This window comes from Cimex lectularius, unplaced genomic scaffold, assembly GCF_000648675.2.
Source record: "Cimex lectularius strain Harlan isolate CLEC.00 unplaced genomic scaffold, Clec_2.1 scaffold34, whole genome shotgun sequence".
Taxonomy (NCBI): domain Eukaryota; kingdom Metazoa; phylum Arthropoda; class Insecta; order Hemiptera; family Cimicidae; genus Cimex; species Cimex lectularius.
Window position 1 is genome coordinate 147,508 of NW_019392635.1, and position 25,653 is coordinate 173,160.

Sequence of the window (25,653 nt, forward strand, 5' to 3'; positions counted from 1 at the left end):
ATGGAGGAATATCAAGTATTCTACCACCCTGAGTGAATGGTATGTAAATAGGGAGTGAACGTATTTAAGAATGAATGTGTGTATGAATTGGTTTTGAACTGCATGCTTTGGGTCTGAATTGACCTAGGTTGACATCACCTGAAGCATAATCTCAGAGGCTGGACCAAGGTCTGCTCCCGGACTGACAACACTCAGGGTGGGTGATTCTCGAATCTGCCGGTGGACTGCGAGAAGCGAATAGGCTCAACTCGGCGCATGTTTGTATGTGTACATGTGCAGATTTGAGCCTATATAAATCCAAAATACCCCCAAAAATTATATACATAAACCATGACTTATCACATAACTTGTTATGTGAACTGACGATACATTAACTTTGACAACCAAATATGATTAATCCTATGAACACTTTAGTACATTAAATTTTATAGATAACATCAATAATTGAAATTAAATTGTAAACAAAAATAATGAATATTAATTTTTACAAAGTGTATACGTATGCATCAATATTTTATTATTCTTTATTGGTAATAAATTGCATTAAAATTTTCTCAATGAGCAGTGATTTTCAGACCTGTTAAGATTCCTTAATGAAAAATTAAAACGTTAAAATTCTTAAAGAAAATGCTCGTTTGTATGAACAATGGAAGAATTAAATCTTTTTTATTTTTCAAATATCGAGATTTTTATTATTGTGCATCTAGATATACATCAAGATGCAGTAAGTTTTGTTATCTGATTAGAGGTCAACTGACAACTTGTCTGAGAAACCTATGTTGAGGTTCTGTTGCAGACTGTCAGTTACTCAGTTAGTTTCATTTTCTTTAATGATTAATTTCTAAGGCGTGTGTCAACTTCGTCGGATCTCGGCCCTGGGCTGGCCGAGTTGCTGGATTTCAGGCCTTGACCATCCATTCGTGTCGAGATGAGGCCGGAGTTGGGATTTTAAATTTAGAAGGGAACATTAAAAATATTTTTAAAAAATTTAAAACAGGAATAAATTGCAGGATGTTGAACGGCGATAGACTTTTTGTCCGAAAGACAGTCCAACAACTCGCGAGGTCACTTGCTGCCATAAAAGATGCACCGTGGGAAAAGGTATGTCCTATTTATTCGTATTCTTTTTTGAAGAATTCAATTGTTTAGTTTAATATTCTTTAATTTATCGAAAACAAGCAATCATTTCGAGTTGTCTTGCGATTTTGTTTCAATAGAAAGACAATCCTTAAGACTTCAAAAATTTCTTGTCAATTGAAAGTCTTGCAACGTATGTACATTTTGGGGCTTAATCATACTTTGAGCTTCAATAGTCATTGAGTCTTAATTCATCGAATTTTACAACTGTGTTAAAATCAATAGTTGTTTTTCTTTAAGGATTGTCCCAAAATATTTTCTCTTAAAGAGGATGCTGTCGGGGTTTCTTCGGCTTTGCACAATGTACATCCTGCCTGTTGACTCTTCACTGTCTGGTCAAGAAACTTGTAATCTGAGTTTCTTGCTGATGCCAGTTTTATATATTGTTATTTCTTGTTTCCAAAATTGTGCAAGGATATTTTTCAATTACCTGTGTCCAATAAGAGATCATTGCTTTCTCCATGTCTTCTGCTCTAAAAATGTATCCATATCCCACAGAATGGTTCAAGTCTGATGGGGGATTTGATCAGTTGAAAGATCTTGCGACATATGTACATTTTGGGGCTTAATCATACTTTGACCTTCAAGAGTCTTTTAGTCTTAATTCAACAACTTTACCAATATGTTAAAATCAATAGTTGTATTTCTTTTATGATTGTCCCAAAATATTTTCTCCTAAAGAGGATGGTGTCGAGGTTTCTTCGCTTTGCACAATGTACATCCTGCCTGTTGACTTTTCACTGGTTGGTCAAGAAATGTGTTGTAATCTCAGTTTTTTGCTGATGCCAGTTTTATATATTGTTATTTCTTGTTTCCAAAATTGTGCAAGGATATTTTTCAATTACCTGTGTCCAATAAGAGATCATTGCTTCCTTCATGTCTTCTGCTCTAAAAATGTATCCATATCCAACGGAATGGCTCAAGTCTGATGGAGGATTTGAACAGTTGTAAGATCTTGCAACGTATGTACACACTGGCAGTTAATCCTACTTTGACCTTCAAGAGTCATTTAGTCTTAATTCATTGAATTTTGCAACTGTGTTAAAATCAATGGTTGTGTTTCTTTTAGGATTTTCCTAGAAGGAAGGATCTCATTAACAGGGGTTCTACTGTAATTAATATTGGGATTGAAATCTACACCCTCATGGTGAAGCCAGATAAATCAAATTTTGTCAAAATGAGATGAATGAATATTCTTGTAGGTCCAGGCTTGACTGTTTATAATTGTTAAAGCCAAAAAGGAAATAATTTGCTTCATTTCAATAATTCTACTTATCTATTGAAAACTAGAATAACTCATAAACCTATTTACTAATTGAATGAATGAAGTTGATTTTATAAACTATGAACCCAATAAAACCAAAAGTTAATACAGGTTTAATCTTTAAAATCTCTATTTTGAAAAGTGGTTTTTGGACTCCAGTTTTGCCCAGAGAGTGCGGAAATATGCCCACCTCTGTACATTCTTGCATTCTAGATCTATCAATGCACCAACTTCCTCAAAAGCGGTTTGTCTCCATTCCCACTTGTTTTTTACTACTTAAGTGGGTCTGTAAATTCTGTTAGAAGTAGATTTCTTGTTTCTTTCTCTACGATTTTATATTATATCACTTTTCTGTGGTATTATGTCAAACTTCTTTCCTAAAAAGATTCCAATAATATAATTAGTCATGAATAATTCAGGGTATAATATTATTAATTGTGTAATTTTGCTTGTTCATGTTTCTTATGGCCATTTAATGCCCCCTCATTAGATCTTTTCTGTTCAAAAATGATCCAATAAGTTAATAAAGTAATTTTATTTTGCTACCATTCCTGATTTTTTTTTTAAGCTAAAACTGTTAATACCCTTTCTCATCATCAATTTGATTTCCTCTCATTTCGCTCCACTATGCAAGGGCATCGTGTTGTGGACATCATTTCATCCTCTCTTAAGCAGAAACAGATTGCGTAGTGTCTTTCTTAAGTGTTCGGTTGGTTTGCTTTTGAAGCTCAAGGGCTTTCTTCCTTTCACATACCTTTAAATAATAAATTCATATCTGGCAGACCAGTTTTCTTTTTATATTCTTATTAAAGTGGTGGGGGAGCATCCAAGGACCTCTAGCCAGCCGACATCCCTGTTCTACCTAACAACATTATATGCTCTTTTGCTGATGACAGCCATTCTGTCATCTTATCCTTCCTAGTCATAATACCCCACTCCATTTAAACCTTATCCAGTCTTGGTCTCAGAAATGGAGAAAAAAATTAATGAAATTAAATCCACCCACATCACCTTTACTCCCTGAAAATCCACTTGCCCTACTGTCTATTTCAATAAAAAAAACCCATCTCAACGTCCGATATTGTGCACTACCAAGGAAGAAACGAATCAATGCTACAAATTACTCCTTAGGTTACCTGACCTTTCATCAAACGTACACCTCACTTACATACCCACCATTTACGAATATATTTATAATATGGGCATATGAAATTCAAGTTTGGAGATCAATGAAAAAATCCAATTCTTGTACAAATTTAGTTCGTTCAGTCAAAAACACCATGGAAAATATTAAACTCTCCTTTTCACATTTCAACCAAACAATCCACAATGGCCTCTAGATCCCATTTTTAATTTACATTATTAATTCCCGATACATAAACTTCAACAAAATTTTGAAACCTTCACCCCAATCCATTTGTTCAATTTTCTTGTCCCAAGATTCTGGATATTTCACACACCGTTTGAAACGTCTTTGGCCGAGTGATTGATTGACTCAGTATAAATGTCACTGCTGGATGACTTCTTTTATCATGTGTAACATGCTAGACTTTCATTATGTAATTAATCTCATTTGCTTGTTGCGACTAAAAATCATAGTTGTAAAAAACATAACAAATAATTCAAAGTAAAATAAGTTCAAAAAATTATTAATTTTTAGGTCAGTACCATTTACAATCTTTGCCCCCAAGAAGTTTCCCAGGGCGTTTACGTCTTAGACCAACGGAACCAGGATGCTGTTATTGCACTTGGGCTTTACCATCTTGAATCTGGACTTCAGCATTCAGACAAAATTGTTCCTTACTTCCTCAAACTTCTTAAAGGCCTGCCTAAATCGTTATGGCCTGAAGACACTTGGGCATTACCAACTGACAGTAAATATTTTGATTTTCATTTAGATTTTTGTTTCATTTTATTAACTCGCTTTTATTTAATAGGAACACCTCTCCCTGAGAGATTTTCGTTTTGCCTGAACACACTTCTCAGTGACATAGCTGCAAAAGATCCTAATCTGACCGAAGAAATTATATCTTCACAAGTCAAATTTTTAAGTGATTTGACATCACTCATTAAAGCCGATGCTTCTGGTCTTCAAAAATCAGGTTAACTTCATTTTAAAATTTGAAACTACATACAATACAAAGTTTCTGCTATTGATATGATGTTGATATGTTTATGTTGTGAAATTTCAGCATAATAGGGGATTTTACCAACAAATTTCATTTCATACCTACCTTGTTTGTAATTGTGTATACATCACTGCCTAAAATATTATGATTTGAAATTTGACACAATCTTCTGTTATATCAGTTGTCCAACATACCAGAAAACAACTATAAATTTGCATTATTATATTTATATTACAGCAAGTGTTATGTAAATCACTTTCAGAATCGAATGAGTCTGTGGAAAAGAAAATTAATGCACACGGAAACATAATTGATAAAGATACAATAGAAGACATTGATGTGTTTTGGGCAGTCATAAATGAAAACCCAAGTCCTGTTAGCCATTCTGAAAGTCACCGTAGGTCACACTCACTTGTGGTTGAGGTGTTGAATAATGTCATTGACAATATGAAAATTAAGAACTCCCCAGAAAGTGAAAATACTAAGATACTAAGTTTTAACTCCACTATTTTGGATAGCGGTTTAGGAGACGAACTGGAGAATCTGCATTTTGGTAATTGCACATGTAGTAAAAGTAATGTTAATTGATTAGTTTTACTACCAATAAAAATTCTAGCAGCCATCTATCAAACAATAATACACCGGAGAAAAATTGGTGTTATAATATTCTATGAATGGATAAGGATTTATTATCATGTTATACAAAGATTAGTCACATTTAAAATATTTCACATTTTTGAGTTTATTAGTTAAAAATATTATATATTTTTGAGTTTTGACAAAAAATAAAAATGCATTTCATTGCAATTACAACCATTTTGTTTTATCAATAGCTTCTATTATTACCATTCACTACCAATATACCAACGTCAATATATTAGAAATAGAACAGACATTTATACTCAGTTGATGACAATGCAGATAAGAAGCCGTAGGTCACAGGTTCAAGTCCCACTCGTGATACTAATTTTTCATCTCAACCACATCAAAAATTATAAATCAATGCAGATAAGAAAATTGAAATGTGAAGAATAAAATTGATCAACCTTTTAATTATTTTAAATTCAAGATTCATATTTTTAAAAAAATTATAATTTTTAAAATATGAAAGTGGAGAGAAGGTTGAGATTGTAAAATTAATTGTAGAGATGTTGATGAAACCACTGTTGTTAAGAGCACAATAGCTAAAAACCGTTTTGTGTTTTTTGATATTTTCCAAGCAATCTTAGGGTGTTTGGTATATCGCATGGTTTTGGCTCTTAATTCATTCATTATTTAAATAATTATTTTTATTTAAAAAAAACTATATTTTTAAAATCTTTTAAAAATCACAAAAGTTATAATAGCCATTTTAGTGCCATGACATATGATCATAAATATTTGTTGACTGTCATTATGTAGGAGGGGTGTGCAGAATTATTCTGCCCATACTTTTTGGCCTTGCCAGGTCTCTTGGGAGGTTTTCAGGGCAGGATCCACCCCTTCTCTGTAGGATATTTCCAAAACCTGAAAAGCCTACACCCATTACACCAAGACAGCCTTCGGATTCTGGGAAAAAAAAGAGTTTCACAAATTTTCGGTAAATTGGTTTAAAAAAAAAATAACACAAATTTGTCATTGTACTGATGGACATAATTCTTAGGTCTATTATACCAAAGTCTCTTTCTGGAAATCTCAATTTGACAACTTTAGACATTCTTACTTTGAGCTATTTGGACCCATCCTCAGATATGACGTAAGTAGTAAATTTAAGGTCTAAATAAAAACTTAATGTTTTATCTCTTTTTATTTATTTATTTATTTATTTATTTTGTAAAGGGCACTTTGTAGTGGGGTCAGCCAACAGCTGCCGATAACTTACGACCCTACAACTTATTATTTTAGCAAATTTGGCTCTAGTTTTTATCAAGCTACTCACACAAGAATGACTGTAGTTGAAAAACGACCTTCCATACAATTTTCAATTGCCCATTTACAGGTTTTTATAAACATTTAAATAGTGTACATTGTTTAATATTTACATTTTTTATAACCAGATTTTGTTTATTTTAGAGTGTTCTTGCCTGTGCAAAAAAATTATTGACACCAGATCTGCTTGCGACGTTGGATAGCCAGGCATCAACAATTTTTTATTCGGGACAAGTGAGAGTGTTCCCTTACAGAAGTGTGAGCGAAACGCTTAATCTCGTTCTTGTTTCTTTACTGCGTGAGCTCCTGAAATATCAAACAGGTAAACTAACAATCATCGACACATATTCATACAGTTATAACGCTCCAGAATTCTATATTACATTAATTTATGTACTACAATTATTTGATAGCGACAGCCCCAAAATCAGTAGCAGCAGATCGAACTAGTTGGACAGGTAGGGTCGTTAACTGTTTGGGTAATGAAAATTCGCTGCTGCAGAATATTTTTCAAGCCTTGCTGATTAATTTGCATTTTTGTTCTTCCAAATCTGAATCAGTGCACAAATTGCTTTTAAGAGTAAAATTGGGTCTGCCAGCTTTAATTCTCTCTGAATGCTGTTTTTAGAATTTTCATTTTTTATCTGGATTTATCAATAAAAAAAGAATTTTTAGACAAAGAAATCATACTTTTTAATTTAATCTATTTTAAGTTTCTTAGGTGAAAATTTGATAGGTTTTTAATTAAATCAGTAATTTTTTAAGGCGTTGCAAATTATGTTAAAATAAAAAAAATTATGCATTTGAGAATAATAGAATTCTTTATAATAAAGTCAAAACATATAAGCAATCAAATTTAAAAAAAAAATATTTATATTATTTCAATTTGTTTCAAGCATGTCATTTTCAAAGTGAACAATCGTACATTACTACATGCACAACTTATGGTGGCTGCAAAGCATTATAAACTGGTTTATTCTCTTAAACCACTAAGACAACAATTTATATATCACATATTTTTATGTTGGTAGAATGATTCATGGCTTTTAATCTTGCTTTGTTACTATTTCTGTTGAGCATTTACTTTTTAGAACTCAAAATCTGAATATATCACTAATTCATTTTAAGAAATACCTCTCACATTCACTAAACAATTATTTTTCTAATCTTGATCCTTACTTTTGTCCAGAGTGATTTGAGATGCAAAATTTGGCCTGTCTAAATTGGTTTTAACAAACTTTGATTGACTGAATTGAATAACATTTTTATTCACTTATTATTCTTATGATTGTTTATTGAGACCAGTAGGCAAGCTGGTTGTTATACTTTCCTAACAAGATTTTTTTTTAATCAATAAACAAATTTTTAAGTTAGGAAACTAAGACTTGTTCTCAAATTAATTCAACAATTTTATAAGTTCTAAACATAATCAGTTAGTTTGAGTGCAAATAAAACGTTTATAAAATTGGTTCACTAAATGTTCCATATTTTAGAAGCTTGGTTTTTATTTTGAAGAAACCAGGGGTGTTTAATTGTTTTAGTACTATTAAATGACTTTCATGCAGTATATTTGATCTTTAAAAATATTTCAAAATTTAATAGATAAAATATGTACTAAATGATTATTCTTTCCTCTAGATTTACCGGCACCGTTTACAAAAGACGTGCAAGAGTTTGTAAAAGGGCTTTTCCTATGTGGACAGACTGAGCTTCAGTCAAGGCACCACGACGCCAGTGAAAAAGAAGAGCGAGAAAGCAACGTTGTAACTATCAACAAGTTCAAGCTTAATATCCTCGCAAATTCTGCATGCGTGGATTTGCTCGTCTGGGCAATAGCGGACGAAGCAGGTAAAATCATTGTTTATTTAAGCCAGTTTATAAAGAAATGTGACAATAAAACAGAGAATTATTGCAGCATCTTGCAAGGAAAGCCCTAGCGTTATGATCAGCATTCTTTCTGCTCAAATCAACTGCACAGGTTCAGAATGATTGTCGGTTAAAAACACAATCGACTCTTTATTGTGTGAAACTAATGATTGCTGTTGATTTCGGTCAAGCATGTATTTTAACAAATGCTTGGATCTTGAATATTCTATACTTTGTACTCAGTATATACAGTGAAACCTCCATTATGCAGGGTTCAATTATCCAGGAACCCAATTATCCCCCCCCCCCGGGTCTCGGTATATGTATACTGTGCGTACATGTATATTTTGCATAGCAACAAGTCTCTTCTGATTTAGGGACTGTACTTTGTCTTGTGACTACGAAGTTCCCAATCAGTTTGTTTACATTGATTTAAAATTTAAAAAAAAGAAAAGAAAACGCGTCATTCTCACAATAGAACAAAAATTTGATGTTGTGCATAAGGGTAAAAAATGTGAGAAAAAAATTAGCCAGAAACTTTTTTGTTGGTGAACAAACCATTCTCAATATTATGAAGAAAAAAAAATGTGCACATATAATTGACGTGACTTACACACATAATTACATTGTAAATTACATAATCATTAAATGAATACTTTTTGTTACATACATATTAATAAAATATTAATAATAATGAAAGTAATATTGTTTATGCATGTCTTCTTAATTTGAATATTAAAAAAATAAGTTCCATTGGCCAGTGTTTTTGATTTTCTGTGGGCTCCTCCCTGTCATTCCCATGGATAATGGAGGTCCACTGTACTTCATACTTGCTGAAAATTTCCTAACTCAATGGGCATGTTTCAGAATTTATTTTTCATTAATTGAGCATAATGAAATTTTATAGATTTTACAAGTTCATCAAAAATACAAAGAAAATACTTTTACATTACATTAATATTTTATTATGTCATTATGTCGTAGTTTGTTTTGTTTAATTTCTTATGTTCATCCTTCCGGGTTTTGATCTCCAAAATTTTACTTAAAAAGTGTAAAAATTCCATGCTTTTTTAACCTATTGGAAAATTCTGTAACTTGCCCTCAATCCTTTTTGAGACTCTTAATCCTCATTTTATATAAGCAGGGTGAATCAATTCTCAAACAAATCAAGCTCTGTTGCTTTTTTTTACAATCAGAATGCTTGTATTTAACTGAGCTGAGGGCTTAATAAACTGTTAATAACTGTGAGAGAATAGATTTTGTAAATTTGAATATTTTAATAATGATTTACTTTTAAATTAGGCGCTGACAGTTTATGTGGAAGGCTTACGGAGAAGATAAATTCAAACCACAACATGAAACTTGTCCTTGCTCATATGCCTCTCCTTATGGTTTGCCTGGAGGTAAGAATTAATTCCATACATTACTATATCAGGTATTTCCATAAATCATTTATTTGAATATCGGTCATCAAGAAGTACCTTAAATCAGAAATCAATTTTATTATTTTAATAGTGTTCAGTAAAATTTTATACAATTTTATTCTAAAAGTTTTACTTCATATTGTTCATCTTTGTTTCATTTACTATATTAAATTCAGTTTTAAAATAGGAATTTGCAAAAGTAAGTTAAATAATGTATTTTACTTAGCTAAAAATTGGTTTTGTTGTAACTAATTATGTATTCAGTTCTAAAAAGACATTGCCTCACAGTAACTTTAAAATCATATACAGTGTTCTCCCAGTAATCCAAACTTAATTGTTGCAGAGGTGTATTCTGGTTTCTGAAAAATTCGGATTATAGGGGGTGTTAAAAAATACATACACATATGAAAAAAAAAAATCAACACAACACTTTATTATTATTCCATACACAAAACCTATTAGAATACATTTTCTCACTCACTTATTTACTGTTTCTCTCTCTCTCTCTCTCTCTCTCTCTCTCTCTCTCTCTCTCTCCTCTCTCTCTGTCTATCTCTCCCCCTCCCCAATAATGTTTTATTTGTTTTCTTTATAATTCTTTAAAATGTCTTGAAGGTTTGTCAGTTTGGGGTACTGAAGTTCGGATTAGGGAGAGAGCGCTGTAGATTAATTTGGCATTTTGTTTTAGTAGGGAAAGAACATAAAAGTTTGTAAATTGTGATTTTGTTTTGTTTTATTGAAATGTAATTATTTATATTACAGGGCCTTGGTAAATTAGCCGAAAAATATCCTAACATCGCAAACACTTCAATACATTGTCTCAGGGATTTTCTCGTTTCACCATCACCCATAATTTCAAAACTATTCAGGCTTCATTGTGAAAAAAGCCTTTCTCACGACGCACAAGGTATTTGGTTATTCAGTTTAACAAATTTACAAAGAATGTCGAAGAAAAATTGTTTCTCTGAGAAATTGGTTTTAATGTTATTAATTTTAACATCTACATTTTAACCATCCTTGTGAGTTCAGTGTTTTGAAAAACCTAGTCCAGAATATAATTCTCGAGTAAAATATTTTCAAAAAGTTTGAATGAATAGTATTAGCATTATTTAAATGAAAAAGCAACTTTTTTTTTATTGTGAATCATACTAAAATTACTAAGTATACATACATCAAAACAATTAAATTTATTTTGAAACACTAATTTATCTACTTATTAAATATTAAAATTGTTCTATTTTCATTTATCCCATTATGTTTCAAATATTTTTCTCTTCTTTTTTTTTCTAGTTGGAGGCACAGCAGGAACTCTGTGTGATTGTTGTCATTCTCCATTTGAAAAACTGAGGGATTCAGCTATCGAGAATCTCTGTTTGTCGTTGAAGTCTGCATTCAGAGTTGATCCATATTGCATTCCAGCCTTAGTCGCCTCACTTTCCAATAGGCTCTACACTACCGAAAGTTCTGAAAGGTGCTCTTGTATTTGCTCAATTAGTGATTGGCAAATTAGTATTTAATATATAGATAAATTAGTAGTTAGAGAAGTTTTGACCAATTGCAAAAATCGCTGTTCCGATACGTTTGATCCTTTTAGAATTAATTCAAGTTACATTTCAGTGATAGTGCTCTTATTCCAAATAACACAATCGTAATGCTCGGCCATATAGCAGTCGCCTTGAAAGATACGGGAAAAACTACTGAGACAATATTGCAGTTTTTTCAACAAAGACTTTGCAGAGTGCCTTCACCAACTGATGTTTTAATTGTTGATCAGTTGGGTTGCATGGCCATGTCAAAATGTGAGGTAATTATTAAAATGAAGGCAAAATGAAAACAATAAATATTTGTACTTTTTTAAATATATTCAAACAATATAACTATTATGTATTTCTTTATTAATTTCTTCTACTTTTTAGCCAAATGTTTATGAAGAGATAATGAAAATGTTTGTCCAAATAACTGTTGAAGCTAGTAATGCAGCGTACTCGAATGATGTCAACAATCACCAATACAAGTATGTGTGTGTTTGCATATTTTTTTACGCTATTATTTTTAAATAATGCTAAATGTGTAGACATGTTTCTGGTGCTGTGATAAATGCATTGGCAAATATTGCTGCCAATATACAAGGTGAACAAGAAATGTCCGAACTTTTGGTGCGACTGATGGAACTTTTTGTTCAGCTGGGGCTTGAAGGAAAGAGAGCTTCTGACAAAGCTCCTACAAATAAGGTAAATGACATGTGAACTTCCAATATTGGCAAAAATAATACCATGTAAATCAATTTATTAATTATTTATTAAAATGATGTTTTGATAAACACTAGTGGTGGTATTTAAAAAATGGTTTATTAAGTTCAACATCCATTTTTTCAGTGATTTTATCTTGAAAATTGTTTGTTTTGTTTAAGTAAATTTCTAGGGTTTAAAATGTAAAATGTTTGTAATTAAATTTACAGGCTTCGAGTAGTGCTGGAAATCTTGGAATGCTTATTCCTGTCATCGCAGTACTTGTACGTAGGCTTCCCATTATTAAGCAACCCAAGCCGAGGCTTTTGAAGCTCTTCCGTGATTTTTGGCTTTATTGTGTTGTCATGGGTTTCACGACTCAATCAGGTGCATAATGTGCCTTACTGTTATTTTTAAAAGTTATCTAAAATATTTTATTTTTCTTCAGGTTTGTGGCCAAATGAATGGAGGCAAGGGGTTGAGCAAATAGCAGTCAAGTCTCCTTGCTTAGTCGGACATAGTACAAGGTCTGAGTTACGACAGTTACAGTATACGTCTGCAGTCAGAAACGATTCTGTATCAGTTGTATGTATCTCGGTCGTTTATTTTTGGCTGTGTAACATTTTATTTATTTATTTTAATTTTTTGTAGACACAATTACAAGAATTTAGAACACAAATTTTGACATTGTTGGAATATCCAACAGAGATAACAGCTTATGTGAACAAACTTTCATTCGCTCAATGCTTATTTCTCCTATCAGTTTATTGGTTAGAAACACTCAGAGTGCAACATTCTCAAGAGCCGAGTCTTCAGCCAATTCTTGAATATTTAGTCGACCAAGCATTGATAACGGATAAAAGCGGGATGTGGCTTTGTGTCGCCAGGTATTTTCCCCATCCACCGAGTAAACGTTATATTTTTTAAAAAAATCAATTTTAATTTTTTAATAGTGTTGCAGATCGTGTGTTTATCATGTTTCTCGATTCGATGTCACAAAAGCCCAAAGATGAAAACAGAGAAAGGGAGTTGGAAGACCATGCTATTTTTCTCTTGGTGAATTTCAACCATATACATAAACAGATTCGGAGGGTCGCTGATAAATATCTGTCCGGATTGGTTGATCGGTTCCCACACTTACTCTGGAACAGTAACGTCCTTTCTAGAATGCTTGATATGCTTCATGTGCTTTCTTCTTGGCTTGAGCTGGATCCGAACAACCCCACCCCGATGCTCCAAGTCCCAAACACACCTTACAGTCTCCAGTTGATGGATACTCCTGAAGCAAGAGAAGTAAGTTTAGTTATTTCTATACAGAATACTTCGTACTTGGCTCATTTAAATTATATAAACTTAAGTCAAAAATAACTTTTATGCAATATGCTACTTGTGTACAAAACAAAAATAAACACACGTTGCCATCATGCACATTCCGGATTTAGTTTCCAAAGAAAGACTTTTGTTTTCTTCTTTTATCTATTCCATTTTCTTCAAAAAGAATCATTGAGTACCAGATAACCATAAGAGTTGGTGCAAATGTGTAAGTTCATAAAAAAGAAAAGTAACTTGAATAGTTGTAAATTATGAAATATTTTCTTTCTTCTTCAAAACCCATAATTCGCTATGTGTATTTTATGAATTTTAGCTCGATGCTAGGGTGGCCGAGGCAGCTCATAAAATTTCTCTGCCTCAGTGATAAAATAGTAAGTGAGCACTGTCCAAAAGTGATTCAAAAAGTTTAAAAAATTACTCCACCACACTCAAAGCATCATTGAGTTTGGTGGAGTAATTTTTTTTTTTTAATTTTTGAACCATTTCTGGACAGCGCGCTCACTTATTGTTTCATCAGTGCATGTTTTATAGCGACTTCGGCCGTCATATTACCGAGCTAAAATTCATACATTAACATGTATGAATTATGGGTCGTGAAGCCATAAGAAAGAAAAAAATTATAATTTATAATAACCTTTTCAAGACACTTTTTACAAACTTACACATTATCCTCTTGGTATTACGTGATGTAAACAATTAATCCTCCTATGTAAATAAAAATGTTAATTAACAATATTAAAACAATTAAAAATGAAAAACCGCACGGACTTTTCTGGTTCCTGGTATATCACAAAGTTGGAAAAATCATTACTAGACCAATTGCTGAAGATGGCAAATTGTCAAACATGTCTGCCAATTGATCAGGGAAACGCAAATCTAACACTAGCGATTCATAATTTGTAATGGTTTAATTGAGAATTGCATTAGGCAATTAAAAAAATGGTTCTAAATCTCTCTCTTCAGTTCGAATCTAATATGTCTAAAAATATAATTATGCAAAATAAAATAAAATAAAAACCTTACTGGTGAGAAATAAAAAAATGGATTAAATTCTTGAGAATGCAGACTAGTATAAAAATAATAATAATAATTTTTTTTTAAATGCTGAAAACGCAAAGATTGTCCCTGGTCAGAAGGCAGAGCTAGAAGGATTCAAAGCCGTCTGCTGGCATATCGTGCTGATTCCCTTGTTTCTTAATTTTAATTTTAAACGTCACAAATTAATATTAATAACTTATTAACTTAAGTGTATATATGAAATTGAGACTTGACTACAAAAATAACATGAACTGTCAAAAAAGAATATTAACATATAATTAAAAAGTTCATAAAAATTCATATTTTTTCATGTTTGCACTGGCCATTTACAATTTTATTTGTGTATTTATTTTTGCCAAATGTTTTCTCAGTTTAAAGAAATAATTCTTTAAGTATAGCTGATTGATGTTCCCGTTTACAATTACTTTTTTAGAGTAAATATACACTTAACTCCAAAAACATTCAATCAAAAAATTCTCTAGATCATTATTCCTATGATGCAATTTCCAATACTTCCTAAGAATCTTAGAAGATACCCAAGTTACCAAAACTTGAAAGTGAGTCTTAATATCGATAGCATTGTTTTTAAAATATAGTTAAGATATTGTTTTCAATAGCCTAAGAAACACTTTTTGAGAGAAATAAAGGAAATTTCTGGTAAAGCGGCTTTTAAGAAGTCAAAGTCCAAGGGTGTTTTGCCTTTTCTTTTTTGCCGTAGTAAATGGAGAAACAATCACAAAGAAAGGCGTATTTTTGCACTTTTTGGCCAAAATCCCGTAAAAGAAAAAGTGAGTTTTCTTCTGTTTGCTTTATGTTAACAATGTTTTGTGAAATATATAAGCATTATAATTTTTTTTTAAACAAAAACTTATTACAGCCAATTCCTCTCCTTTACCCTCCTTTATTGGTGTTAAAACCTGAAAAAAGTATAATGATCTTCAAACAAATATGCCAACGTACGAGACATAAAAGCAGCGTGAGTACTGGAAACTTGAATTAGGTCAATAATACTTGTAATATAAGCCCTGTGATTTTAAATCCCCAGGCTTAGTTTATTTCCCTTAAAACATACATACTTGATATTCTACATTTAAAAGATTTTTTTCCAAATTACCATGAAAATCTCATTTCACTTTCAATTCAATCAAACATTAAAAATGCGCTTACTTTAAGACATACATAATTTTGACATACACATAAAGATTTATCCTCCATTTCGCAACAGGAATATTATCTTGCATCAGAATACCACATAGCCCACAATGTTCACGATCTTGCCCCGATGCATTCTAAAGAAGATATAAAAGTGAGTTTCTAGTAAAAGCTGGTATAAAAGACACTGGGTACTGATTTTGTTTTTGATTGTTTAAAATGTATGTTATAGAATCTATGATAATCCTTATAAATGAAGTTTTTTTAGAGCATCGTCAACGATTACTCTGCTCGTTGCTGTGGCATTATTCAAGAGGCAATGAAATGGGCGCCGAGTGCAACAAGATCCCACCTACAAGACTATTTAAATGAAAAAGTGAACCTTGGTGAATTTGAGGACATGTCAGTTTCTAACAAACGTGCTAATATTCAATCAGCAGTCTTGGTATGTAATTTTTTTTTTAATTTAATTTTAATTTAAATGCCCCCTCAGTTGGGTGCAACTGATCTGACAGGTACGGGCCGCAAACTTTTCTTACCCCCTCCCTACCAATGTGTCATCAGATCCTGTCCTTTAAAAATAAGGATTCATTCATTTACAATATACATACAAATGTGCAAAATTAACTAGATGTTTCAGGCTCTTGCTTATGTATTCTTTAACATAAAAGCTTACATTATTTACTAAGTAATATTGAGAAAAAACTACACTTAACCAAAAGATTAAGAGGTGTTGGTGGCCACAACGGTTCAGGTTTGAACACATAATATGGCGCTCATCACTGTAAGGTAAAGGGTCCCAGGTTCAAATCCAGTGGCATTCAAATCCAACATACTTACAAATGTCCCCCCCCCCAAAAAAAAAAACCTGAGGGTTTATATAACTTCGTAGTTGAAATAGCCTCATTTAAAAAACAAAAATGAAATTGTAATAGGACTATATTCTCTTATGTTTATATTTTTATAATTGAGTAAGCTATATTATAATTAACAGTCTCATTTATATGGTTGTATGTTGATGAGGGTTGTTCGCCCTTGATTTCACAAAATTTTCTCTCTCCCAGTAAATGTATGTGGATATGCTAAGGACAGAGGGCATATAATCACTAGCAGTACACCTGTAAAATGCACCCACGATTCTCAGACATTTGTTCTGTGCAATTTGGAATTTGTCATAATTGGATTCACACCAAACTGGGCATACGTAAGTAAAAAATGGGCTTTACATAGAAGATAGAAGAGGTTTTAGTTCTTTATATTAGGTCAGATGGTTTTTCTCAGTAAGTTTGAAAATTTATGCTGGACCACAGCCATCAGGGCCTTACTATCTCAGCAACAAACAAAGTGACTTTGTGAAGACGCTGTGCCTGAAGTTTGGATCTGGACAAAATATAACAGTGGTTAATCGGTTTAGTGACTGATCTCAATGATTTGAAAACAAAGAAACTTTCTTATGTTGAAACTGACAGAAAAAAATAAAAGGCAGTTGCCATCCGCCTTTGTAAACATCAAGGGAAGAAAATCAAACGCCAGTGTGTTTGGGTTCAGGAATTTTTATGTCTGGAATTGATTATGTTATGCCCATTTCAAAAATTTATTACTTTTTGTGTAATACTTAATTTTTTTCTATTTATTATACAAACCTATAAAGCTAAGTGGTTAATTTTGGGGAGTTAAAATTAAAATAGGTAGCTAAGAACAGCCAATTTCAAACCAGTGCCTGCTAGGTACAATGCACCCAAACTGAGAGGGCCTGACGGAGGAGCAATAAATGAAAATAAATAAATAATAATAATGTTTTTATAGAGTAGCACCATGGAAAAGCAAGGTGGAAGTCAAAATACACCTCTTTTCGTCTGCTCAGTCAGCAAGAGGGCTAAGTTTTCGGGGCAGGTTTCGGGTATGCTGCAAGGGCCACAGAACCCAGCAGATATCACTAAAAAGTTGATATCAGATATTGAAAAGACTTTCATAGAAAATGACAACCAAGCACATCATGATGCCCTTTGGAGGGCCACCGCCCTCCTCACTTCACTAGAAGGTACATTTTATTTTCAAATAACTTTTGTCGTTGTGAAGACATCTATAACGTGAATATGATATATTGATTTTTAGAGACAGACAGGCAACTGTTGCATATTGTCGCTTGGTCCCAAGTCTATCTGTTCACATCCGAAGCCGTATCTACTGCTGTTCAGTGTTGGCAATGGCTTATTTCAGCAAGGCCGAGCATTGAACTCATATGGCTGGAAGAGATGATCACCGCCTGGCAGTATACCATTGACAAAAAACTAGGGCTTTTTTCTGAGGACGAGGAAGAATGCAGTCCATTAGCACCTCACGAAGAGTGCATACTTGAGCCAAAACCACCTTTCGTTAAACCTCATGACATCTGGATACAGGTTATTACGTTAATTGTAATTTTACTTTTTTCGCCACTTATTTGTTTCTTTGTTGCAGTTTTTATATGAATTAGTAGAAACAGCAAAATACAGTAGCAAGGAAAAAGTTGATATGCTTGTTTCCCTGCTGCACAGATCTTTGCCAATGGTCGTAGGAGGTAATGAAGCTCATTTGAACAGACATATTTCTGCTGCAGCACCAAGATTCAGGTAAATAATATTTTTAATAAGTTTGCAAATACACAGCTGTCTCTCTCAAGCCGTATTTTTAAAACTCAATGTTAATTTGACTGGAAACAATAACATTTTCCATAATCTTTTAAGTTGATTTGAATTGACACTAAATTAATTCATGTAGTAATATAACATATATTTGGTTTAAAGTAGTTTTATTCATAATATAAAATATAAATATTTTTCAATGTACACAAAACTTAAAGTTTAAATAATAGGCATGCTTTATAAACTTAAACCCCACTCCTTGTTATCTTATCCTGAAATCCTAACAGACCTATGTTTCTGAGAGAGGTGCGGCAACGAGTTCTTAGAAGTCATTCAGATACTATCTGGCGACCCACAGGGGAGCATTCTTGGTCTCATCCTTTGTATCACCTACAGTGCTGACCTACCTATACACCCCTGTCATTACCACCTAGCAGACTATACTGCAATTTTGTCCTATACCTCAAATCCTATCCAAGCGACTTCCAGTATCCAAGAACACTTTGAGCTTATTGAAAACTAGTGACAAGACTGAATGAAGAAAAATGTACTCAGTGAAAAACCGTGTTGCCCTCCACTGAATATCAACAACAAAAACATACTGATATTCATTCAAGTCAAATACTTAATACTTTACCTAGAAGCAGACTGACATTGAATCCCCATTCAAGACTTATGAGGCAACAACTCAACAGAAGACTTGGACAACTATGAAGACTTCTAGGACCAAACTTGACTGTCAAAACTAAACCAATTAAGACTTTATTGCGACACTTTGGACATACTGAATGGAACTGTGGGGTTCTGCCAACCCATCCAATATCCAGCGCCTGTCCTTTCAATGAAATCCTCAGACAAATCGTCAAAGTTTATTAAAATGTCACTAACCTCACTATCGACATCAGCCTCAACATTCCTTTTGTCAACGAACTGATCCGTTCTCGATTCCCAAAGTTTCACATCAACCTCTCGATCCATCCTAACTCTACTGCTCTAGCCCTCTCTACACGTTCCCATCCCAAGACCCACCACATCGCCGTAAACAACGATGACCTCGGGACCTTGCCACTAAATCCTTCACACTGAGTGCCAGCATTGGCTGGTTTCTCATGGCATGTGTCCTCCGGGTACAGCGCTGGCATTAGTGTTGGTGTTGTGATAGTGTGAAATTTTTTTTATCATGTTTGTAATATTTTTTGTACAAACAAATTCTTTTTTATTACTATCTTTTCCCCTTTTGTTTTAGACTGTTGAGTTGTGCGATATCTCTCCTTCAAAGTGATGTGTTGGCTAGATCTTTAAGTAAAAATGTCCTCCGTGAGAGAGTATATTCGACGTGCCTTGATCATTTCTGTGCTCCTTCAAAGTGCCCCACTCAGAGCCCGCTCCAGTTACAAGAGGACATCTCGGCTCTAATTAAATTCTGGCAGACGATGCATTCTGACAAGAAATATCTTATGGCTTCAGTCATAGGAGATTTTGATGTTAACGGAGCAGGTGAACACTCAAACATCCTCATTAATAACATTTCAACCACCCTTGGGACCGATCTGCCCCGCCCGAATTCAGCCTCGGGGTGGATTAACACAGTTCCACTCTCGGCGTCGACAAGCACATTGAGCAAGAAAACAGCGAGGTCGAAACGACAAGCAAACACCGGGGATCTATTTGTAAAAGATTACATTAAAAAAAGGAATCTGATACTGGATTTACTTGTTAGTCTTACTAACGTTTTTTTTAATAATAGATTATAAATTACATACAAACTCTTGCTTTTTGTTAGGCTGTTGAAATTGAGCTGTTGATCACTTGGTGCAATCCAACTGGAAAAGCTGAATTATTCTTTCCAGGAGAAGAAAATATTGCAAATTGGAAATCAAAACCTGTTCTTGATCGGGGCTTAAGGGACATCACAAGATTAGCTTGGGATTTAAGTCCTGTTTTAGCAGTTTTTTTACCAACAAGGTACGTAAAAGGCATAGCGAACGAACAGCAGGCTGAGTCTGCTAGGCGATGAACCGGTAGTTTTGTCATTTGTAATCATAACATGACAGAAACGACCAAAACTACGTAAATATTTAATATTTAAATTGTTCTCAATGTAAATACATATTCTAGGCTAAAATCTTCTGAGAGTATGGTTAAAGAAATATGCAGACTAGTTCGATCAAATCCATCTGCAGTCTCACACATACCACACGCGCTGAAATACCTTGTCACTACAGAAACCATCCTAGATGATGCTCCAGAAGTATATTTCGTTGTTAAATCAATAATATAATGTATAAGGAGGTAGTGATAGATAAATCTTTCTAGCTCTCTCATTGTCTTTCTTGGGCACGAGTCAGTCCGGTGCAGGCGCTTTCTTATTTCTCAAGACAGTATCCACCACACCCTATAACAGCACAGTATGCAGTACGCGTACTCAGTAGCTATCCGGCAGATGCAGTTCTATATTACATTCCACAACTTGTTCAGAGCCTTCGACATGATACTGTGAGTGAACTGTGGTAATTTGCCTATTCTTATTAAAAAAAATATAAAAAAATAAAATTCATGTAAAATCTGATTTCAGAGTATTTTTTTGTCCAAATTTATTATACTTATGCTATAGTATGTATGCTATCATTTAAAAGAAAATTATTGTGAAAATGATTTCAAACATATAACTATTTTAAATAAATCAAAATTCATTTTTAGATGGGCTACGTAGTCGAATTTATTAAATATATAGCGAAGAAATCTCAGGTCGTTTGCCATCAGCTTATTTGGAACATGAAAACCAACATGTACATCGATGAAGAAATGCATCATAAAGATGGTATCTACTATTATTATTATTTTATTTTTTAATTAGACAAAATTTTAAAATTTGTTATATTCATCTGTTTCCAGCCCTCTTCGATACGTTGGACGCACTTGTGAAGTGCATTGTCGGAACTCTTTCTGGCCCTGCTAAACAATTTTATGAAAGAGAATTCAATTTTTTTGACCAAATTACAGCCGTTTCTGGAAAAATACGACCTTTTCCAAAAGGTAGTAACACTATAGCACAGTATCCTCTATATTTAGCTCTATAATAATTTTGTAACATCTGCCTTTACATTCAAAATTTATTATTCTAAATGAATAGCATAATAAGCAACATAAAGAAAACTTTTGGCATAGGTTTATCCCAATATTTTCAATTATGTCCAGCCTCTAATTTAAAGAATTTTATTTTTGTCTCGTGTCTATTTGCAAATTAGGAGCAGAACGTAAAAAAGCATGTCTCGATGAATTGAGCCTCATTAAGGTTCAAGAAGGATGCTATTTACCGTCAAATCCCGAAGCGATGGTCTTGGACATCGACTATAAAAGTGGTACTCCAATGCAAAGGTGAGCACTTGTGATGTTAAACCAAAAGAACAATTTATTAAATTATTATTTTTTATATCTAGTGCTGCTAAAGCACCTTATCTAGCCAAGTTTTTCGTCCGAAGATGTGGAATACACGAGTTGGAATCAAACGCAATGGCCATTTCATCTGGGGTAGAACGAACACCTGAAAAATCTGTTTCTTCTGTGACAACAATCGAAACATGGCAAGCAGCTATTTTTAAGGTGAGGCTGCATTTAATTTATCAATCTAGTGAGTCTACTAGTTTCTCTAATATTACATATAAAGATAACAGAATTCATGGTATTCATTTTAATAGGGTGAGTCATAAAAAATGATCGATTTAATTTTATGGGAAATTGTAATCCCCTATAGGCTTTATTTGTTTTTCAAATCCAATTAGATATGATATCTCTTTAATATTTAGTCTATACTAAATTAATGTGTAAAAATAAAAATTTTGTCTTGCCTTTAGTTTTGTCTTAGAGTGAGGTTAAATAACATGACAGTTAAAATTTTGATAATATTATACCATTATTGGAAATGTAAGTTTTCTGCCACCGAAAGAACCCATTTGTAATTTAAAGAAGAGAATGCTCTCTCTGAATGGACAGTGCAGATAGTTCCAGAAAATTGAAGCTGGTAACATCAGTCATGAGAGGAAAGAGGGTTCTAGATGAAAATCATCATTTGGTCAGGAAGCTCTGTGGAACTCTGTTCAGGCAAACAACAAACAAAAAGTACTCAGTTATTGGCTTGGAATTTCCCAATCCACCATAAATGATGCCCTGCACAACTTGGGAGAAGTGTATTTTGTGAGTTGACCACTGAGCAGGCACGACGCCAAGTAGAAATTTGTACATCTTTTGACAAACTCAAAAATCTTCAGTTCATCAAAAGAACAGTTACTTGCGATGAAAAGTGGATATATTGGAGAGACCCCAAGGCCAAGAAACAGTGGCTAAAACAATCAGCCTGCTCTACCAATCACTAAACCAGGCCAATTCAACAAAAAGACATAAGGCATAATTCATTAGGATTTCATTCTAAAAGGTTGAGCCATTGAATGAAAACTTTTGTGAGCAGTAACAAAAATGTATGATGTTTTTACCTAGCATTACCCAGGATTAGTAAATAGAAATTGGGTCTTGAATACAAGATAACGCCTGAACACACACTTTTCGTTACACGAAACAAAAAATTACAGAATTGGATGGAATTGAGCTTCTCCCTCACTCTGCTTACAGTCCAGACTTAGCACCTTCTGACTACCATCATGGCTAATTATCATCAAGGAAAAACTTAATTCTCTGTATGAGGTTCCGAATGGAGCTGCAGAATTCTTCCGTTCAAGAGTGGTTTTGTGAAGGAATCCAACACATGCCCTCAAGATGGCAACAAATCTTAGAACCCTACGGGTACAGTATGTATGAATATTGAAAAATTGTGTCAAAATAAAATTGTTTTTAAATTAGCAAGAACAATAGTCGTTTTTATGAATTACTCTATGAATGAATTATGAATTATTTGTTTACTTTAGAAATATCAACAAAAACTGAAATTTAAATGAATAAATAATGTGAATAAAAAAGATTGAAATTTTAAACTTTCGCCATAGGTTGGAGATGATGTGAGACAAGATATGCTGGCCCTACAAGTTATAGGCATTTTTAAAAATATATTTCAACAAGTGGGCTTAGATTTATTTTTATTTCCTTATAGAGTTGTCGCAACTGCTCCAGGGGTATGAAACTTAATTTTATCCATTGAATTTTATTTTTGTCTAATATTGTTTTGCTTTATAGTGTGGAGTTATTGAATGTGTACCAGATGCGAAATCAAGAGATCAGTTAGGTAGACAAACGGATATCGGAATGTATGAATATTTTATCAAAACTTATGGAGACGAAAACACAAAAGAGTTTCAGGTATTTCATTATATTATTTTATTGGATTTTTTAAAATTATTATTATTGGATATTAAATTAAGATGAATATTAAGCTAGAAGAAGGAGCCAGTCTCTTTACGACCTGCACACTGCCACCAATATTCTATTGTGCATCTCCATTATTGTCAGAGCTCTTCATTAAGCTTAAGGCGTTTTTTTAAGATCCCAAAACATTTTCAAGAACTCCCATGTTTTTCCTGTAGGTCCAGGCTTTTCCTTTCCCAGTACCATGAATCTCAGTGTACATAAGCCTTTGCACCAACAGAGGACTTTTTTGCTGTCTCTTTAATCATTTCAGTAAAAATTTACGTTAATTTCAGACCGCCAGACGTAACTTTGTAAGATCAATGGCAGCTTATAGTGTCGTTGGATATTTGCTGCAAATCAAGGATCGTCACAATGGAAACATCATGTTGGATGGTGCAGGACATATTATACACATTGGTAAATGAATTATACGTTTAGAGAAAAAAATAAGACATTATTATCAATAAATTAATTTTAGATTTTGGATTTATGTTTGAATCGTCTCCCGGGGGTAATCTTGGTTTTGAACCCGATATTAAACTGACGGATGAGATGGTGATGATCATGGGCGGCAAGGTTGAAGCAACGCCTTTCAGATGGTTCACTGAACTGTGTGTTCAAGCATACTTGGCAGTCAGGTTTGTAAATTTTTTTTTTTTAATTTTTATTAGAAGAAATTAACAAGTTCAACCAATTATATGTAAAATAATAAATAAAATATAAAGAAAAATAGTGAATTTAATGAATTAAAATGAAGTATACTTCACTGAAGCTCTCTGTGGCCATTTCACTTGTCGCTGAGAATCAAATAGATTACACGACATTTGAAAAATGGCAAAAAGGAGGGAAAATTCAAAAGGGTGGTTGAGATGGGAAGTTAGTGCCTGAGGGGATCGAAGTCACGATAGCTCAAGTGGTAGAGTAGCAGCGTATCATGCCGAAGGTCATGGGTTCGAATCCCGCTCGTGAGAATGACTTTTTTTTATCTCAACTTAAAACCGTAATTAATTGAATGATATTAATTGGTCAAGCGGACCACAAAAAATAGTGAATAATAAAGAAATATATCACAGGGAAAAGTTTTCACATTTATGAATCAACTTCACGATTTTAACTTTTTTGAATGAATTCACAACTCAAGAATATCTCATTTTGAGTTTTGAGCCTGACGTTGATCGTCACAGGTTGAAGTGAATGGTGCAGTTTAGTGACCTAGGTTAACATGGAATTTTTTGAATTTGGTCGTAATAAATTGATGGTAGGAAAGCTTAATTCTCAATGAAGTTGCGTTTCTTACAAACCACGGGCATACCAGTTCTGTGCAGTTTGTTTTGCAATGCTTGGACTCTATTTATTTCCGAGATTGCTGCACTCCCCATACCCCTCACTCCCATATAAGAAAGGGGACGTATTATTGCCTTGAGTGTGCCAAAATGTGTATTTGCGAATGGCAGAATTTTATTTTCGACTTGGTGGACAAAAAGTGCCTTTTTTCTTTTGTTCTGTGGGATGGTTTGGTTGTTGTTCAACTCCAGGAGGGTACTTAGAAAACGTTGGGAAAAAATTTTTGCTTCTCATTTAAGTTTATATTTTTCTGTGTACTATTTTATTTCTGTGAGTGCATTCTGCACATTGTCCTTAGCTGCTTCTAAATTATCATCTTTGGTGTATATTAGTGTAAATGCTAACTTCCCTCGCTGTGAACCTATGTAGTTAGGAAGATCACTATCATTATGTATAATTTTTTTAAAATTAATACCAGAAAATATATATTTTAACATTTTACAGGCCTTACCAAGAAGCAATAATTTCACTAGTTTCTCTGATGCTGGATACTGGGCTACCATGTTTCAGAGGCCAGACAATTAAACTTCTCCGAGCGAGATTCGCACCAAATGCTAGTGATAAGGAAGCGGCTGTTCATATGATGTCAGTTATAAGAAATTCATTCCTTAATTTTAGAACAAGAACATACGATATGATTCAGTATTACCAAAATCAAATCCCCTATTAAAACCCTATCAATAGAACTATTAGTAGTGAAAATGTAAATGTTATTTTGAATTGTTTTAAAATAGTAATTATTATGTATAATAACACGAATGTATATTTATTGAATATTATTTTTGTTAACAATCTAGGAAAATGTGTATGTGAAAAATTAATTTTCAGACACCCAGTTATAAAACTATTTAT

At 33.2% G+C, this 25,653-nt stretch overlaps 1 protein-coding gene across 4 annotated transcripts; it reads left to right on the forward strand.

The window, feature by feature from the left end:
• The first annotated feature begins 689 nt into the window (after positions 1-689).
• Positions 690-25,636, forward strand: LOC106661843 (phosphatidylinositol 4-kinase alpha). Of its 4 annotated transcripts, none has more exons than XM_014385543.2 (40): positions 690-1,101; positions 4,062-4,275; positions 4,339-4,503; positions 4,793-5,083; positions 5,932-6,109; positions 6,173-6,265; positions 6,349-6,508; positions 6,583-6,760; positions 8,077-8,286; positions 9,607-9,707; positions 10,491-10,635; positions 11,019-11,199; positions 11,346-11,532; positions 11,645-11,742; positions 11,803-11,959; positions 12,187-12,343; positions 12,405-12,541; positions 12,608-12,843; positions 12,910-13,249; positions 14,809-14,883; positions 14,944-15,114; positions 15,204-15,302; positions 15,552-15,632; positions 15,747-15,923; positions 17,285-17,519; positions 17,594-17,880; positions 17,939-18,090; positions 19,349-19,817; positions 19,886-20,067; positions 20,221-20,353; positions 20,419-20,598; positions 20,803-20,923; positions 20,998-21,138; positions 21,351-21,480; positions 21,543-21,705; positions 23,100-23,225; positions 23,287-23,409; positions 23,751-23,874; positions 23,936-24,095; positions 25,246-25,636. In XM_014385543.2, exons 1-40 carry the CDS (start codon positions 1,012-1,014, stop codon positions 25,469-25,471), a joined length of 6,873 nt encoding a protein of 2,290 aa, XP_014241029.1. In that variant the 5' UTR covers positions 690-1,011; the 3' UTR covers positions 25,472-25,636. The 4 variants fall into 4 exon arrangements, with proteins under 4 accessions (XP_014241029.1, XP_024081194.1, XP_024081196.1 ...); XM_024225426.1 differs by having other exon boundaries at positions 11,352-11,532; XM_024225428.1 differs by lacking the exon at positions 4,793-5,083 and having other exon boundaries at positions 694-1,101.
• The last annotated feature ends 17 nt before the right edge of the window (positions 25,637-25,653 follow it).